Source organism: Halictus rubicundus, chromosome 1 (assembly GCF_050948215.1).
Source record: "Halictus rubicundus isolate RS-2024b chromosome 1, iyHalRubi1_principal, whole genome shotgun sequence".
Taxonomy (NCBI): Eukaryota; Metazoa; Arthropoda; class Insecta; order Hymenoptera; family Halictidae; genus Halictus; species Halictus rubicundus.
The window spans coordinates 16,530,685-16,549,273 of NC_135149.1; the positions used below are offsets into that span (position 1 = coordinate 16,530,685).

Below are 18,589 nucleotides of genomic sequence, written 5' to 3' on the forward strand. Positions count from 1 at the left end.
AGAGTGTTTGTGCGCCTCGCGTTATTTTCCTCGCGTGGTATCGAGGCTTTCGCGTTACCGGCGTCGCCCCGATAAATCGAGAAATTCTCTCTCCCGTACGATCGCGAGTCACAGGATCGACTTCGATAAGACGGCCGGGCCCGAATTTCCTCGGCAGAAACAAAGTTCGCGCGCCTGGAAAGTCCGCACAGGTGAACGGAGAAGTTGTAAATCGGAGGGGGTGGAGGGGGCGTAGGTGGAGGCGGAACCGAGGCGTGGGGTGGCGCGGCTGCGCTCGATCCGCACATAAATTTCCCGGGAAATCCTCCATTAAGCGCCAGCTGCCCGCACACCTCCGAACCCTGTCCCGTAAAATAGAGGAAAACGCGTGGAAAGGTGAGGCCAATTCGGCCTCCGCCACCGCTTATCGCTTGCGCTACGCGCTTCTGTCTCGCCTAAAACGACTCTCTCTCTCTCTCTCTCTTTCTCTCTTTCTCTCTCTATCTCTCTTTTTTAATCGTGCCAAATACCGAAATCACGCGTTATTCGTGATCGATTGCCCTGGGATTCGATCCTCCATGACACTATCGTTTTCGCGAATTTATTTGGTATTGCGCTTCTCTCTTAACGCTACGGAGAAACAGGCGTGCGGCGTTCGCGGATGCTCGTGAACGGAGGATCAAAAAGGAGGATTGTTGCATCGATCAAAGTCTAAATAAATAGCTAAAGAATACTAGGCGCTCGCGATTTCCGCTTGTACCTCGGAGCTTATAACCTGAAATCCGTCGAATGGATGGAATATGAAAGGTATGCGATGGGATATCGATCGTGGTGTCTCACAGGAGCACAAGGCAATATGTACTGTCGAAGAATTTATTCAGCGTTACAACACATCTACCGCTGTTGCATCGAGATTGCGTGTCCAGTCGGGAACGATGACCGGCCATATCGAGGCTTCACTTGTAAGGAGGCACGTCGAACCACTGGTACTTTTTCGGTTGGCTCTCGTCCAGCTCGTACTCCAAACATCGTCTGGGAAAGCTGTCGGAGATCGTTAGAGGTCCTCTTTAAACTGGCTGAAAACTCGGCCGCTCCTCTGGACCAAGTGCTGGCCCGCGAATATCCCGAGCAATTAAACGCTAGATCAGGCATAGGCAACGGTGCTCTGTGCCCTCGGAGCAGCAAACCTCGGACAACAAAAAATAGAAAATCTATCTCGCGTAAAAGATTGTCTACTTCGCTCCTTCTGTGCAGAATGTTCCAAGCAAGCGTGGTTTTCTTGCTCCGAGGGCCAGAACGTCCTGAGTGGGCGTGGCATCGTTGATCTCCATCTTTGACAGAGTGTCTCATGGGGATGTCTATGCTCAGACCTAGCGTAAAATGATCCAAGTGGGCGTGGCATTGTTGCTCCGAATTTTAACACGGTCGCCTACCACTAGACTGCGGATGTTGCGCATTTATCACGGAAATGAATAGGTCAAATACAAAATTGTGAACACGTTCCAAAAATTTCAGAATGTTGTCACATTATTTTCGACTTATCCGAATTTTTGGAAGGAGGAACACGATTTAATTTAACTTCGTCATAATTGACTTGGAAGGAAACGGTGGTAGCGAACATATGAATTATGACTAAGCCTTTAGAAATATGACGATCGAAACGTTTCGTGCATCCTGTTTTTTTAAGAGTCTTAGTTTCAAGATGGCTCGGTTATCGGGGGCCAACGGAGCCAGAGAGCGGTGCCCCGGAGGGCAATCCGTGCCCATGCCCAAGCTAAACGATTTCGGAGCGGACAGTCTGGACACTTACGTGGTGGCGCGTTTGCAGCCTACGATCGGGTATTCCTCGCGGTAGCATTTCGTATCCAGGATGCTGAAATAGAGGAAACCAACTCTATCGCCGACCCCGTCCTCCGATCGGTGCAGGCAGTCGAAGAACTTCTCGTCGCAGGAGCATTCCAACCTGCTCGGAGCAAACCACCGATTCGATTTCCGACATCGATAAGCCTTTCTTGTTCCTGTTACGCCCACGCGCCGGGAACCTTTCACGCGAGATCCCCCCGCGCCGGTATGCGAGGAGAAGCTCGTCTCGGGCCCCGATTAATTCGCCACGTACGAGTCGGACAGGCGGCGAGCTGCTGATCTCGACTCGGCCGCCGTTCGATAGTCCGTTCGAGAGTGATTCATGCGAGGCTGCGACCCGCCCGACACGCCTACAACTCGCGCGCGCGATTCCTCCCCGGACACGCGACCGGCAAAAATAAATTCCGCGTGGGCGTTCACGCGAACCAGGCGTTACCTCGATCGTTAACCATCGAAATCGAAGCGCCTTCATGCCACGATTCGAGGTTGTAACGACACCGTGGATCTCAAAGAAATTGTGTCGCGTTTGCCGAGAGCCCCAGGGGAGTTCTCATGGACGTTCATTCAGCGATATTTCTCCCCGAATGGGCGCGTGCACCGTCGCGTCGTCGAGCGGTTCAGCGACCGGAATGTCAGACCCGAAGACGGTCGCCAGTTTCTTTAGAGGGAAAACCGTGCACTGGGAAAAAAGCACCCACGAAGCAAGAAGAAGTAGAAGAAGAAGGAGAGGCAGAAGAAGAACTAATTTAAAACGGCCACCGCCTCGAGACACCGCCTCGTCGAATGAAAGTTCCCCGACGAAATAGTGCACCGGGACCGAGGATGGCAAGTTCGGGTCGCGGCGAAACGCGGCGAGCGAAGCCGAATATCAAGTTTGGAAAAAGAACCTGGTGTAGAAGCTGGGATTAGTGAGGTTGTGGTTGGTCTGGCCTGCCTCGATCACGTCGGCGCACATATCGTGTTCGCGGCAGCAGGCGTCCGTCTCCATATATTTGCCGAGGTCTTCCGGTCCCGTCGCCACGTTCCCGCTTCCGCACCACTTCGTCCCTGTCGGAAGGAAGCACGCCGGGATAGTACGAGGGGAAGCTCGTTACGAGCGCGCCGGCTCTCCTCTTCTGCCGATTTCATCTCTCGATCTTTTATACTCTCACCGTACCCCGAAGGCTTCTCCACTCTCTCTCTCTCTCTCTCTTTGTCGCGTCGGTCCGCGCGACGTCGCTTACCTGGGAATATCAAGTTCATTCTCTCGGCCGGTGTCTTTGGTAGCTGGTTGCTGCCAAGTCTATTGTCGTCGTCATAGTGAACCAGCCATGCGTGAACCGGGACGTGGATCAGCAGCCAACAGCACGCGAAAGACGACGACCAGGATCCCGGCATATCGTTTTCTCGAGACGCGCGAAAGACGGGTTACACGGAAGAACGACGCACGTCTCTCGGCTTTTTTCCACTATCTCTCTTTCTCTCCCTCTCCTTCTCCGGTCTACGTCTTTTCACGTAAATCGCAAGCTTTTCAACCGCGATCGAGCACGGAAGCTTGTAACGCCTTTGTCAGGAGAGACCGGTGCAAGAGAGACTGGGAATCGTGCGTCGAGTGTCGTCTCTCTCTCTCTCTCTCTCTCTCGAGCCAAAGAAAGCTGAAAGACGCGTCTCACGCGAGACTCCGACAGAGAAGGTCGTGACTTTTAATACCGCACGGAGACGTACCTGAAGAACGTGCCGCGGAGAACCGCTTTTTTTCGGGAAAGAAAAGAGGAACAAGAGAGGCCACGAGAAAAACGGTCCCTTCCGGCGGTGTTCACGGAACGAGAACGAGCGCTGCGAGCCGGTTCCCGGGACTTATATGCGAACCAGCCCTGCCCCTTTCGACCCAGTTCCGGAGCGGGTCGCGTCTAATCGCGGGAATTGCGGAAAACGGACGCACCGCTGCGCCCCGGTCTCGATAATCGCTCGACGATATTCGAGACGCGGGAAAACACGGCCGGAAACGGGCTCCGGACGAATCCTCGTGTCGTCCACGGAATCCGAAATGTCCGGTGGCTCGCATAAATTCGACAACTGGTCGCCGTAATTTATGCGCAGAGTTAAAAGGCGTGCGAAGAGTCGCGACGCCGAGCGCACGGTACGGAGGATCGTCGATTTTCGCTCTAGACACCTGTCGATCTCTTTCGGACACGAAATAGAAGCCGATACTGTCGGGAAACGGACACTTATCGAGCGAGGGGCTGTCCTATCGGTTAGTTACAAAGTTCCCTCCACTACCTGTCACTGGAAAGAAGGTACTGTATATTTGATATGACCGCCGCAAAGGAGTCGTTCATCGCACGCGTCCGCCTTCTCGCGCTTACGAGAACTGTGAGCCTGTTATAAACCGGAACTCTGAGGGAACGCAATGTTGAAATCAAGCGTACGCAGTTACACAAACCTTGTTAAATATATTATTCCATATTAGCTCCGATACAGCGAAAAAGCAACGATCAATAGTCGATCAATAAGGCCCGCATATCTTCCAGGTGCTTCCGTGCGAACCACGAAGGGTACGTTTGTATCTATTTTCTATTAGAGCCGGCCGCGCAACAAAGACAAATTAACGCGATTACTCGAGCGTCGGTGCCCGAAAGCGATAAGATACGCGATAAGAACTTATCCGGCAGTGTTTTATGTATCTGAACAATTTCGAGCGGCGTCGTTCCACCGGCTAAATAATTAACGCGGTCGTAAATCTTCGGGACTTGGAGTTTTTCCTCGGTTTCTTCGGGTCGGTCTCAGTAGTCGCTGATGTCGTCCGCGCAAACCTCTTGCAAATCGGGGCACATGAAGTGCCTGATGTTCCTCGGGCCGACCAATCCCTCTTGCCGTCGAGCACACTCCGTCAGCCACATACCCACGGCCGTGACACGGCTGGCGCAGACCGGAGGACCGATCCCAGACACTCGAAAAACCGTCGGCAGCCGGCCTTCGTCCTGCTCCGTTTTCATCCTCTCGAGAAACTCCCCGAAAGGATCGGGGGGCGGTGGCGTGGGTTCTCGGGAGGGTTCGCGCACCGGTTCGAGACACTCGCATATGCCCCGGAGAATGTCCTCGAGCCCTATGGGCACGTAATCGTCCAGCTCGTCGAAGGTAGTGACGCTAACCTCCCCCTGTTCCTGGCCGAAGTCCGTGTAGAGGCTGTCGGGCCCGACGTCAGAGAAGTCCACAGTTTCGTCCGGGGTCGGGTCGTCATTCTCGGGTTGCTCCTCCATCGGCTCGGACTTCGATGTAGCCATCACGATGGGCTGAGCGAGATTCGCCAACCGGTGGGGCTCGATTAATTTTCCCCGTTCAATTCGTTGGATAAACACAGCGCGGCGGCGCGCGGTCGGAAAAGCGATTGGTCGATTCGGAAAAACCGGGATTCCGAAGGAGCGGCGAGCAAACACCAAACTCGTTTCCACGGGCAAATGAAAGGGACTCGGGTTTTTCAACGGTCTCTTCTCCGGCCCGGGGAAATCAGATATTCCATCTGCGCTCGGTGTATCGCTCGCCCGGCCTTAATTAAGTCGCGAAACTTTGATCGACCGACTGCATTTTTCATGCGACCCGTTGTCGGGTTGCATTCGCGGCCGCGCCCTTTCCCTCCGCTACCAACCTCGGTGCTCGATGTTGGAGGATCTTTTGGTACGGCGGGGTGCATCTGGACTCCCTCGAGGGGCAAACCGATGTCCGGCGGTTCGGATGGCCTGGGGTCCGGGACGGAGTCCTTCAGGATCGTCAGAATCCCCGAGGATCGGCTATCGCTGGACGTCAAACGACACACGTCCGTTCCGAGCTCCTCCTGCGGCCCGCGAAGCTTCGTTCAGAACGACAGAACTCGAGAAAAAAAAAAGGCAACCCAGGAACGGCAATCGCAAGGCGGTCGACGACTCTGCCCCACCATGGAAACCAATCGAGGATCGATCGATTCCGATAGGTCTGACCCAGCGATTTCATCGTCGAAACGCGCCGCTCCGCACCGCGCCACGGCGTTCTGTAAATTTGCGCGGCTCGTTTCGACGCTGGGAACACAGCGCTCGACGCGCGTACACTAATTATTTCCCGGGTTACCGTTTCGATTGCGCACGATTCCATTTGCACCGGTGCGTTATTAACGAAATTATATTTGGTTATCGTCGGCCGGGCTGGGGGCGGATGCGTACAGAGCACTCGAGTTTGCGAGCAACCTTTTCCGTTCCATTAATCGTGGTCGAACGCAAATTGCCCGAAAAATGAGTCGCGTCCGCGACTGTACGCTGCTCCCGTTGCAGTCGATTTTAGAATGCTCGCGTTTCACCTCTGATCGCCGGAAGCTGGCAGTCCGTTTGAACCTTCCCGTTTCAAAGCGTTCGCGATTTCTGTAATTGAATAGCTGTCCAGAAAATACGGCGTACGCGTGTTGCGTTCTATGTAATTTACACGAATAGGGTGAAAATAATTTGTTGCTCGATGCAGCTATGAATTTCTGTTCTCTAGGAAATTCTAAACGACATAGAAGTTCTCTAATCATCGCAGAGAAGATCGTAGCGCGAGGGGTTCACGTTTTGTGCTCGACCCTCGAACTCGTTGCCGCCGGAAGTTCTATGGATCCAGCAGCTGCGAGGATCAAGCGTAACTCAGAGGAGAACCAAGAACGGGCACGCCCACGCAAATGAGAAGTATCTTCTCCGACAGGGGATCGTCGAGCCAATAATTTCGGGGGAGGGGCGTGCGTTCGCTTTTGATTCCTCGTGTACTTTCCCGTTTGAATGGAGCGGGCCATTGTCGGCGGAATCTATCGGGGTTTTAGCTATTCCGCGAACAACGCGCGGCTGTTACAACCTCCTCTAGCTCGTGCTCGTCGAGCCGGTACAAACTCGAACTCGTTCCGGTGGGGGTCTCGTCGGAAACGGAAGGGGGGCCGCAAGGCTGCAAAATCTCCTCGGTGTCCTCTACGCTGCAGATGCAGGGTCGCACTCCGCTGCAGTCCAGTTTAGCCAGGTACGCGTACAGACGTAGGAACGTGGGCAACAGTATCATCGCGGATCCGCCTTCTGGTTCTTCCGTCAGCAATTCGCACACGTATATCATCGTTTCGAATAGATTCTGCGCGGCACAAAGGGGGCGAACACGTGAATCGCCGCGAATTGTAACCGGGCAACAATGGCGGGTGATTAATTTCATTCAACCCCGGCTAACGATGATTCATCGATTCGCATTAAAGTTCGCGAATTAAATACAAGCCCCGCCCCCCCTCTCTCTCTCTCTCTCTCTCTCTCTCTCTCTCTCTCTCTCCACCTCCCGCCGCGGTTATGTATCTTCGACCGACTACCGAACAATGCACGAGCTAAAACCTCCTTGGGACCGACCCGAATGAAAATCAATCGGCGAAAGTATTACTACCGGCCATTGTGCCGGGAATTCCGGCGACTTCGAGAGCAAAAGGATGAATCGTTTATCGACGTACCGAGCCCTTCCCTGGACGATTTCTAACGACCAAGCGGGACAAATGTGTCCCGGATTTCGAGTCCAAAAGTGAAACCGTAGAAAGACGACCGATCCTCAATGAGAAGAACAGTCGTCTCCCTTCGAGGTAGATTATGTTAATACCCGCAGCACGATAAAAAGAGGCGCGTCCCGGTGATCGATCACCGGTGGCTCGCGATGGCCCGTGCCACCGGTGAATCGATTAACGACTCGACTAAAAATATCGTTTATACAGACCCGATGAAGATCACGCGCGAAGGATGCCGAGAAGACAGAGAGAGATTACAGGCCGTGACTCTATTTTAGGTATTCCATGAGAGAATGTCGCGAGCGCGCTTCTATTCTCGGCCCAGACGGCTTACCTTGCCCAAGAATCCGCAGGCGATCGCGAGGAATTTCGAAAAGTTACAGTCTCTCTTGGACAAGAGCTGGCCAACCATCAGGATCTGGTAGAGGCTCGGCTCGGGCAGCGACATGCCCTGCCATTTTTCCAGCAGGACCTCCAAACTGACCCTCTCGACGGGACCGAACGAGTTCAAAAGGGTCTTCAGGTACCCAGGTGTGATACCCGTCGGGTGGACGAACGGCGGGTACTCCAGTCTCTCCTGAGAAAATGCTAGGATGACTCATATTTCACGGCTCCTTTCCAGCTTTCGAGTTTTCATCCTCATCCGGTGGGTTCTCTTTCTGTTGTATTTCTCTGAATGGCAGTTCTGAACGCATCATCTACCGGCGATGATTTCCTAATTGTTGAAAGTCTATGGTCCACGGAAAAGGATGTTTTAAACAGATCCTTCGGTGGCAATAGCAATTTTAATCGTGAACGAACGACTAATCCCTAATAATGTAGTTCAATAATTAGACTGCATTATGCATTTGTAGCAAGAATGGGTGAGGGTGATTTCAAACAGTGGAAATTCGACTCCTACGTCTTGCAGTCGATGCCAACAATTTTTATTTTGCATAAACATCTGGGATCTAGTAATCTAATAATTTCATTAGGGATGAATATATTAAAGACGATTTTAAAGTTTCTTTTTGGTATATCACAATGATTGAAAGTCCTGTTAATAGGCTTCCGGTAGATAAAGTGTTAAGAACCTGTCACGCCGGTGATCATGAAAATTGCAATCGAATTAAAATGTATCAATTTCTCTCAAGACCAGTGACCGCCTGAATCGCCGCAATAGCCCCGCACCGTGACCCGCGATGCTATTAAAAGACCACGCTACAATAATTGAACAAGCCCAATCACGAATTCGCAAAGCGTTTCAATATTAAACGATCTTCATCGAGCGATGCAATTTTATTGGACAGCGGGTTTCCTGCGACTATAGTCGCTTGTCCTCATTTTATCAAAGACAAAAATATTTTCATAAATGCATGTGTTTAGAATGTATAGGACCCAAGAGAGGTCCCGCAGCTGGGTCAATTTTGTTCTACTTCGGTCCAGCATTAATTTTAGTTTGTGGGTCACCTTTTGATTAGCTGCACCTCGCTCCGCAAATATTACACACGCGCGCGCACACACACACATACGCTCTCACGTGTTTGCGATACTGTTCAGCTTTTCCGCACTAAAGACAACATATAATAATAATTGCGATAACGAGTCACGGTCACCGGTCGATGATTGGCGGAAGAGTCGGGTCAAGGACATTATCTGCACATTATTGCCACGCGGTGGTGAACAGTCCTCGGAGAACGGTGTGTTATTTATTAACGAAATTATAAAAGTGGCATCCGGTCGGGCGCGTTGGTGCGAATCGATCCTTTTTCCCTGGGGAAGCGGAAGGGCACGGGTTCGTAGTCCGGCGATCGGCGAGCGGCGAGCGGCGAGCGGCGAGGTGCGGATCGCGTGCGGCGATTTTATGGATTCGAATTTTTTCCCCTCGATGGGAGCGTACCGCGGAGTCGGTTAACGGCCACGATATTCGACGTCTCCTTGGGTTGAAAGCCGACGTCGGGGACAAATCTGACAGTCGAGGCGCGGGTGGAATAAAAATACCGACGGCGATATCGTCGGAGTAATCCTCCGAGTATTGTATCGGGTCACGGACGCCGCAGCCTCTTGTCTCGCTGTCTCTTCTCGCGGGCGAAAAATCTTGCCGGAGCAGCGGCGCCGTTGGCTAGAGAAATAGGATGATCCGATAGTTCAAGGCTCGAGTCGCTGCGTTATATTCGCGGCGGGTCATGGACGTCGTTTATTATGCATCGGCGCGACGATAGAAAACAGAGGACAACAGAGCAAGAGAGACCCACTGGGCGGCGCGGTCGAACGAATTAATTTATAGCGACGAGCCGGATTAACCGATTTAATCGTTCGACGGTATTTCGGCCCATTAACCGAACTCTGCGGTCGAATCTTTCTATTGGTCCCGATGGGAATTGATGGCGTTAGGGAACCCGCTGCGCTCGCGAAAATTCGAGGATCGCGAGATCCAATGATTCCTCCCCCTCGCTCGCTCTCTCTCTTTCGAACTTCCTCTCTTTCTCTTCCTCCGACCGGAGTTGGCTTAAACTTTTACGATAGGAATCGACGACTGATCGCCCGATACGATTAGACGAGCTCGAAGATGTAAGCCGGCTGGCCAGCCCTGTTAATTCCACTCGGATAATTAAATTCACCCGGTCGGATTGATTTACCTATCTATCCACTTAATTACGGAGCGGACGACGCAAGGAATATATACGTGGCACAATGAAGGCAATGAAAAAAGATTACGTTTAACGACGCCACTCGAGCCGAAACGAGCTCCGTCTGAAACCGACTTTAATCAACCTTTTGTAAGATAATGGGGATGAGGAAGGGACACGTTTCGCTACGTTCAAACTCGCCTCGGACGCGAACGAGGCACAGACTCCGCGAGACCGAGCCGTTTTCCTACCGCGATCCACTATTCTCCGGTATTTTCCATTCGAATGGAAATCCAGTTTAGTTGCTTCCATCTATAAGCCGCAGGGGATCCGGTGCCGGAGGTCGTCCAACGTTTTCCCTCTCTCGGATACGCTCTCGACGCTTTCGAGCATTATCAAGCTGACTTAGGCGAGCCCTTATTAGCCCCGGATAGCTGACCTTTCTCTCAAAAATACCTAATAATATTAGGGGGACCCATAAGTAATAAATTATTTTGAAATCTAAAACAAACTTTGTAGTAAATTCAAGTTTGTATTTCTTAATTTATTATATAATCTCCATCATTATAAAGGACAATTTGCCATCTCTCCTGCAAATTTTCAATCCTCCTCTCATAGAAATCCAGGGTTCGTGAAGCAAAATATGACTCAAGGTGCCTCCTTACATCTTCTACAGAAGTGAATGTTTTATTTCTGAAATAATGCTCCAGAGATCTGAGAAGATGATAGTCAGAGGGAGCAATATCCGGTGAGTACGGGGAATGCGGTAAAACTTCCCATTGCAATTCTTTGATTTTTTCCTGAGTGAGTTTCGCTCTATGGAGCCAGGCATTGTCAATTTGCAGTAATACACCTTTTCCCTGGACTAAAGATGCCCTCTTTTTCAATAGTTCTGAATACAGCCGTTGTAATTGCTGACAATGCAACTCAGCAGTGACTGTTTACCCAGGTTTCAACAACTCAAAGTGAATTATGCCACGACAGTCCCATCAAAGGCACAGTAACACCTTTCTAAGTGATAAGCTAGGTTTAGGGGTTGATATGCGGCTTGATTTCCAGAAAGCCATTGCTTGGAACGTTTTATGTTATCATAAAGAATCCATTTTTCATCTCCGGTAACGATTCTGCTAAGAAATGGATCGCTACGAAATCTGGATAGCAATGAAGTGCAAATTGATCGACGAATATTCTTGTTGGTCTCAGATAATTGATGCGGTACACACATTCCTTGCCTATGTGCCTTTTCCATTTCGTGTAGGTACCTTTGTATAGTTGAATATGCGAACCCAAGGCTTCTCGATAATTCTTGTACACTTAATTTTGAATCAGCTTCCAACTAAAGATTTTAGGATGTCATTATCAAATTCAACTGGCCGTCCACTTCGAGGCCTGTCGGAGAGACCATAATCACCAGCAGCAAACCAACGTTGACACTTGTTGACCTTCAATACATCTGCATAAACATCGCAAATTTTCTTTGTTGTCACCGTTGCATTAAATCCCGCATGAAAATGAAAAAGTATGCAATGACGAATATGATCCTCGGAAGGTACGGACACCGCCATTTTATTACAAGATTGTAAAAAATATTATACTTTTTAGAATATTTTGAACACAGACTGCTTTACAGAAAACTGTAAAAGAATGCGTGTTTCCTCTTCAACGATCGGTACAGAACTAAAGGCAAAACAAATTCTTTGCAACTAATTGATTACCTTATGGGTACCCCTAATACTTGCTGGATGGGAACGTCTTCTGGGAAGACGAATGGGACCGCATCGTTGAGTTAAAAGCGAGGTGCAGGTGCTGCTAACCTAATTTGTATGTACCTCGAGACGTTAAACAGTCTGCAGGAAACATCGCTTTGCGCAGAGATTCGTCTAAAACCTCCAACGCAGTAACAACGCGGATTAATTTTTCACGGAGAAGAAAACAGGAAACTGTTTCCTCGGAATTGCGAGTGAAAAGAGAGGAGATTGGAGCAAGAACAAAGGTCTCTACTTTGACGGGGGGTAGTTCATCGCAGGCCAGGGCCCGGAAGTAGGCGCAGGTCCATCGCAGAAGATCGTACGGCTGCGTGCGAATCGCGGCTTTCGCGTACAGCTTCAAAATGTTCGGGAACGTCGGCGGGATCTTGATCTGCTCGGCGCAGTAAAGCACGTCGTCCGACATGTTTGACGGGCAGGAAAGTCGACCAGCAACGACTCGTTGCGATTCGATCGCGTGCTTTTCTCTCTCTCTCTCTCTCTCTCTCTCTCTCTCTCTTTTTTTTCTCCCGAAAGTCATTACTGTCGCGTGGGGAATTTCGAGCGAGACTTCAGGCCGAACACCGTTAATTCCGACTCTTTGATGCTCGACTGCTGATGTTTTTCGACTGGTCTCTCTGGCCCGGTCTCTCCCCCTCGGGACACTTTTTCCGAGGTGGGCTCGTCGAGAACCGCGCCAAAAAGTCTGTTCGGACGGCGAACACGTTTTGCGCTTCCTCGAGCGCGGTGAATTGCCCTCGGTCCGCCGACGGGACCCGTTTGTCCCTCGAAGCTGTCGAAAATTACCAGCCAGGATACAGGCCCGTTTTAATTGCTGAGATTCTTGTCGCGCGAGCTTTAAACTCCCCGGCGCTGCTTCAAGAAATAGCCAACAAGTAGCGGCGTTCTCGCGAACGCGTGGTAATTATCTGCTAGGCTAGGGGGTCTTCCAAAGCAGCTGTTCCGCTCGGATGCAACACTTGTTGAACCCGGTGCCTCGTTATACAAGTTTTTTCACCATTTTCTCGATCCGCCTCTCTCGTGCAATCGGTGTTAGATCCCCCGAGCGCAAACGTCGAAAAGATAAATAAATAATTGTCAGGTGGAACGAGGAAGCGTCGATCAAGCAGAGTATCTTGATTTCCCCCGGTTTCTCTCGCAACAACTCGGTGCTGGTCGCGATCGTGGACCGATATGGACGAAGTCATGGAATCCGCCGGAGGGTATATTTATTATTTACACGATCGCTGGAAAAATATCGTTCGAGCGAGAACGATTGAACGAACAAATATTGGGCCACGGGTTGATCCGGATGAAGGACGGATATTTATCTTTTATCCACTTAAATTTCCCGCTCGTCGTAATAAAGGACGCCACACTGGTACACGGTACCGACCAATTTTCAATCCCGTGCGGGGTAGACCCGGGTCGACGGATCTGACGTATCCGACGGAGGAATATCGGAGAAACACCTGTAGAAAGTCGCGGAACGTCTCGGTGGCGGTTTCACGTGCGCGAGTGTACCCTCAGATCCCGTTCCGCCGCTCCCGACCGAAATGTTGGTCCCATTGTGCTCGCGAATCTTTCAATTCCCGGGTCTTTTATGCGTCTGTCGTCGGCTCCGAGAGCGAGAACGGCGCGACACGACGCGACCCGGCGTGGTGAAGTCTCTCTCCTCCCAGAGCCCGTGAAAAGTCATATAAATCCCGCGTATCAAAGAGGAACGGTGCCGTGGAAATCGTCGTCGAGGGTTCTGGGGGTGGCGAAAGGGGTGGGCGCGTCAAACGTCGGGGAAAAGACTGCGGCCGTCGAAGCGCCCTTTGTCTCTATTATTAGCCCGTTATCGTGGCCGTGGTACGGTTACGTACACTCCGGTGGCCTCGTACACATTATCGTGGTCGCACTCGCGAAGATCTCGTTCGGATGCATAATGAATCGCTCGCTCCAAGGGAGCGGATGGTTGCCGCCCCTTTCCTCTCGACCCCTCTCCGACCGATCCAACCATTCTCACTCATTCTCCCCTCCCCCCCCCCCCTCTCTCTCTGGGAGGCTCTCTTTCGCTTTCGGTTCGTTATCTTCGTTGAACCCGTGGCCAGCCGCCCGGTAATGTCCTCCGTCTCTCTCCGATGACTACACCCGACGTAATGGCCGGGAATAGTTTCCAATCGATCGATCGCGACGAGTGCTCTTCAACCGGCTCGTCGAGTGCGGAAAAAGGACACCCGTACACGCGAACAAATCCACGGGAGCCGCAGAACCACCGCCGCGCGCCGCGGCCTCGGAATATAGGGCTTCCCCCTCGTTCCTTCATTTCGCCGGCATGAATATCGAGAGCGGGCTCGAATGCGAACGGAAGCAATTCCACTGTCCCTCGGGAATGGCCTTGGCATCGCTGCCTCCCTGGGACCAATGGTGCGAGAGACTTCGGAGAGCATCCCTCTCCACCCATCTCTCTCTCGGCCCCGGAAAATAATCAGTGTCGTCAAACCCCGTCGATATTGCCCTTTGCCTCGCCATCCGAGCCACGGAATTATCGAGGTCCCGTGTTTCGCCGAATCGTTCCCGTGCGCTCGGAAGACGAGTTGCTCGAGCAAAACCGTTTCGGCATCCGTTCTCTTTTTCGAAGCGAAACCCTCTCGGCCACGCTGGCTCCACTCCTTTTCTATCTGGCGAGTCGATCGCGCGCTCTCCGTCGCGTCGAAACAGGAATTGTTTCTACCCAGCGAATTGGCGGTCTTTAAACCGGACCGCGTTTATTGTGGTTTCCGGGTGTATAACGGCTCGTGGCTGCATCTCGAGCCGCATGCTCGAGAAGGGTTTGCCTACACCTCCGGCTCGAAAATAAGGGGTTGCAAACCACTGCCAGCGGCGGAGTTAGATAAATTGCACTGTCTCCGGTTTACTCGCTCGAGGTTATCGACCGTGGAACTGCCGGGAAGACGGAGTAGCCGTTTTCGTCGAAAAATTACGAATGGATCTGTGCGAGAAGAAGAAATTCGAACTGCCTGGAGATTGAGATTGAGAAGGGTACGGGGTTGTACGGTTACCGGAAACCCGCAAGCCGGTGACTGTACCACGGTATGGCTGCGGCTCGTTTTACCGGTCGCGTTCCCTTGCCAAATTCTGTAGCAACGGTGTCGCAGTGATTTCTGGCCTACCGGTGTTCCACAGCACGGCGAAGGCAACACGCGCGCGTGGGCCAAGTTTAAACCGTACGCGAGGGACACGTGTTGATTTCTGGTCTGTCTAGAGAATTCGCGCAATCCGAATTCATCGGTCGAACCAGACACGAAGAAACACCGCAGAACTCGCCGCGATTAACGGACCGAAGAAATCCTGATCGAACGACACGAGCAGGAGAAAGTTTTAATGAAAAGCGTGCGAGCAAAGAGCCTGCCGATCAAAGTCGCGAAGGAAGTTCCGGGGCGAGATTTTTATTCCTCGTGACACTCATTGGCTCGATTATCGTGGCATAAATTAGCAGGCCGCGCGAATTACTTCGCCGAGGCAATTCTTATCGCGCAACACGTCACTCGGCTTCGCGGATGTGTCGGCCGCGTTAATCGCTGGCAAAGAAACGAGCGCCGCGGAAACACATTTAATCGACGAAAAGGAAAATGATCGATCGGCCACGCTCGGAACAGCTCGGCGCAGCTCGACGCGATCGCCGAAATAAAATTCTCCGGAGGCCTGCCGCAAAAAGTTAAGTGCCGATCGAGACGGGCCTCGGGAGAAGATTGATAATCCGGGACACGGGGGAAGCATTAAGATAAATCGGCGACGCCGGGAACGTGCCCGATCGGCCGGAAACGTCAGAAACAGACAGCTTTTTCAGGATCATTGCGATCCGACGTGACCAATCACGATCCGTCAACCTGCTCATTTTTTAAACAAACTCCCACGGATGCTAAGCTAGAAATTACGCTGGAATAAATTAATCTTCACTGTCAGAGATTACTCGTAACTTTGAAGTCCGACGAACCAGCATTGCTCTGTATACACTCCGCTAAGCAAGAAGAGTCTTCAAATATTCACGTTCAACGCGGACTAATGTGCAACAAGATATAGACTGATTACAGATTCAATCCTCGGTGTTTCGACAAAGAAGAGGAAGCGGCATGGTGCTCGTAACATTTATTCCGTACACCTTCCCGAAGAACCCGACACAGTTTGTATTATCCGATCGCGATCGAGCGATTCCTATGCGGAGATCGTCGGGTAAGTAGAAAATTCGATCGCGACGTGCCGGCGAACGGTCCCTCACCGGTTAACAGGTTAATCGTTTCGTCTTAATCGAAGCCGATCACCGGGATTCGACCACTCGATCGCCGGACCGAGTAGCGTTCATTGTCGGGAGGCAGTTCGGCGAGCTGCAGACCGCAGGCCCGATGAATACCGGCGAGTAGCAACGCGTAATGTACGTCCGCATAGTGGTTACGTGACCGGGGAACGAAAATAGATGCACCCACCCATTTTCCGTCACGCCAACTCGTGCACGCGGCCGCGAGATAAGCCTCGCGGGCACGTTTTCAGGAAGAATAATTCCTTGTCCGGGAATAAGGAAACGCGACGGTTCAACAGCCCTGGCAGGGCAGGGTGCGTGACGATCCCTTTGGATTCGTCTGGGAACGAGAACGGCACGAAAAAGAATCACGCTAATAATCTGTTCAAACGAGCGCCGCACGGGAACAGTGACGCCGTCGGCTACGGCAAATTAGTCGGCGCACAGTATTGTTACAAAGACTTCGCTCGAAGCGTCAAAGTATCGAGATGCAGCTCGGGGGACGAAGCTCGGCTCTGCATTAACGGAATTCAATTAAACAACCAGGCGCCCGGGACTTTGTAACCGGAAGGCGCGAGTTCCTCGACTTCCGCGCGCTCATTGATTCCCGTGACGCATTGCCAGGCGAACGGTCTTTCTCTCGCGAAACTTTTTAACCCATTATCTACCGGAGATTGTTCCACAATATTTGATGGTCCATGGATGAAAATTGTTCAACTTAACGGACCCAAAAGCGTCAGCTACTTCAATTCGGACGCAAAGACTCACCTCCGAATAACGCTATCATTTTGTTTCGGATTATTGCGTAAAAGAACATTTTTAAGCGTCCCATTGGTACAGCTCTATTGTCGGAAAGCTTATTAACCCTTTGTACTCGACTGTCCCCTCTGAAGCACTACTACAAACGACTATTGTAGTTCAAAACGATTTCTATGCTACTGAATGTCTTTGTGTTTCATAGACTCCATGTGGACGAAATTAGAAAGACCATGTGTAGATCTGGATTGTATATGAGAAAAATTGAAAACTGGTGCAATTTGAAAGAATGGGAAGATTAACACCTTCCCGTAGTTTAACGAGTCTGACTCGTGATGAAGATTTTGGCTCAAACGTAAACGTCACGAGTAGGACTCGCGGAATGACTTACAAATGACTATATCATAGGTATTCACATTTCGGCTAGTGTTGCAACTGTTTTCGAGCATCACTCTGGTGTGTTTACCGCGCGTTGACCACTACCGCTTGGGCCCGGATTTCGTCGAGCTAACTGGCTCGGGAAGGGGTTAAAAGAGTTGAAAAAATATGGATGTATTATTTCTAGGTCATTGAACAAGTGTTAATATTGAGACTTTCCCCTAATATTGAAGTTTCCCCAAGGAAAATTAAAGATAACCAATTTGGCAGAAGAAAAAGTTCCCCGGAGAAGGAAGGAGGAGCGTCGTCGTCGACCACGTCACGCTTCCGGTTCGCCCTCAAAGGCTTAGGGGACAAGGTCTGCGAGGGTGCGCGCGCGGAGAAATTATGCAATAACTGCGCCGCTACGAAATGCGGGCGGGTAATTCTACTTGAACAGTATAATGATACAAGGGGAGGGCGAGGTCTCGTCAAAGTAAGCCGAGGGACTAAAAGGGACTTAACCCTCCAGTGCATAATTCATAACGCATTAGAGACTCGGAAGCGCGTGCGCGAGCGAGCAAGCGGGCCGGGCCGGGCCGAGCCGAGCCCGATATCCTGATGCACGCGTTTCAAGCGACGCGATGGCCCCTTACGCAATGTCCAATTAAACTGGAGCGACTCACCCAGGAGAAAAATCGTCGACCCTACGTTTCGTCCATAAATGGAATTTCCACGTCCCGTGGAAACCCGGTCGACAGATTTGATTGTTCTTGTAAGAAATCGTGGCACGGTTCTCCATGAACATAATTATCTCGATTAATTCGAAACGCCCCCGGGTGTGTACACTGCGTTTCGTAATGCCTCTGTGCAGCTGCGGCACAATAAACACGACGGCGACTGCGGGCTGCAGTTTATGCTTTCGCGGTGCTTGAACATTTACAAATCGCGAGAAAATGTTCTGGTTAATATTAATGGGATTTTTATTATATTTTCGTAATTAGAGACCCTTTTGGTCGACGCAACGAATGTTTTCCTGGTTTTAATTTCTACGAGGTAATCCGCCAGAACGAGAATTTGCATAAAGAGCAAAAGGTAATCGCGACCAGGGATGATCGAGTCAAAGTCTTTGAGCAAAAGCCTTAAAATATAACGCGGTCGTGCTCGCTGGAAATGCGTCAAAGATTTTTCCCGGTTCTCTTTTTATTTCTCGAACGAACGAGGGAATTTCTTTTTCCCGACTGATGCGGCGGCTCATCGAGGAAAAATTGGCGCGCGTCCATTGACGAATTAAAGCACGTCGACGCGGCCGACGATTTCGATGCAATTTCAACGCGATATTCCTCGACGCGCGCGATACACTGCTCGATGAAATTGCAAATTGTAATTTCGTTACCGTTCCCGGCGAGGCTCTCCCCGACGCTTTCTTTGATCATCCGCCGCGTATCCGACGCGAGCAAAACGAGATTACCGTTTCACAATGTTCGCGCCGCGT

General features: G+C 51.2%; 3 protein-coding genes across 4 annotated transcripts in view; all 3 read right to left on the bottom strand.

Moving 5' to 3' along the window:
* Positions 1 to 18,589, bottom strand: part of Dtn (transmembrane protein 132C dtn) — a 90,569-nt gene that overhangs the window by 35,346 nt on the left and 36,634 nt on the right. The window lies entirely within an intron of this gene.
* Pla2 (phospholipase A2) lies at positions 837 to 3,303 on the bottom strand. The gene is made up of 4 exons (XM_076790877.1): positions 3,066 to 3,303; positions 2,730 to 2,889; positions 1,790 to 1,942; positions 837 to 1,020 (listed from the first exon to the last, which is right to left on the bottom strand). The coding sequence occupies exons 1-4, from the start codon at positions 3,217 to 3,219 to the stop codon at positions 936 to 938; spliced, it is 552 nt and encodes a 183-aa protein (XP_076646992.1). The 5' UTR covers positions 3,220 to 3,303; the 3' UTR covers positions 837 to 935.
* On the bottom strand, positions 4,218 to 12,126 carry LOC143361571 (uncharacterized). The gene is made up of 7 exons (XM_076801077.1): positions 11,784 to 12,126; positions 7,680 to 7,933; positions 6,654 to 6,936; positions 6,393 to 6,447; positions 6,239 to 6,323; positions 5,468 to 5,653; positions 4,218 to 5,114 (listed from the first exon to the last, which is right to left on the bottom strand). The coding sequence occupies exons 1-7, from the start codon at positions 12,124 to 12,126 to the stop codon at positions 4,605 to 4,607; spliced, it is 1,716 nt and encodes a 571-aa protein (XP_076657192.1). The 3' UTR covers positions 4,218 to 4,604.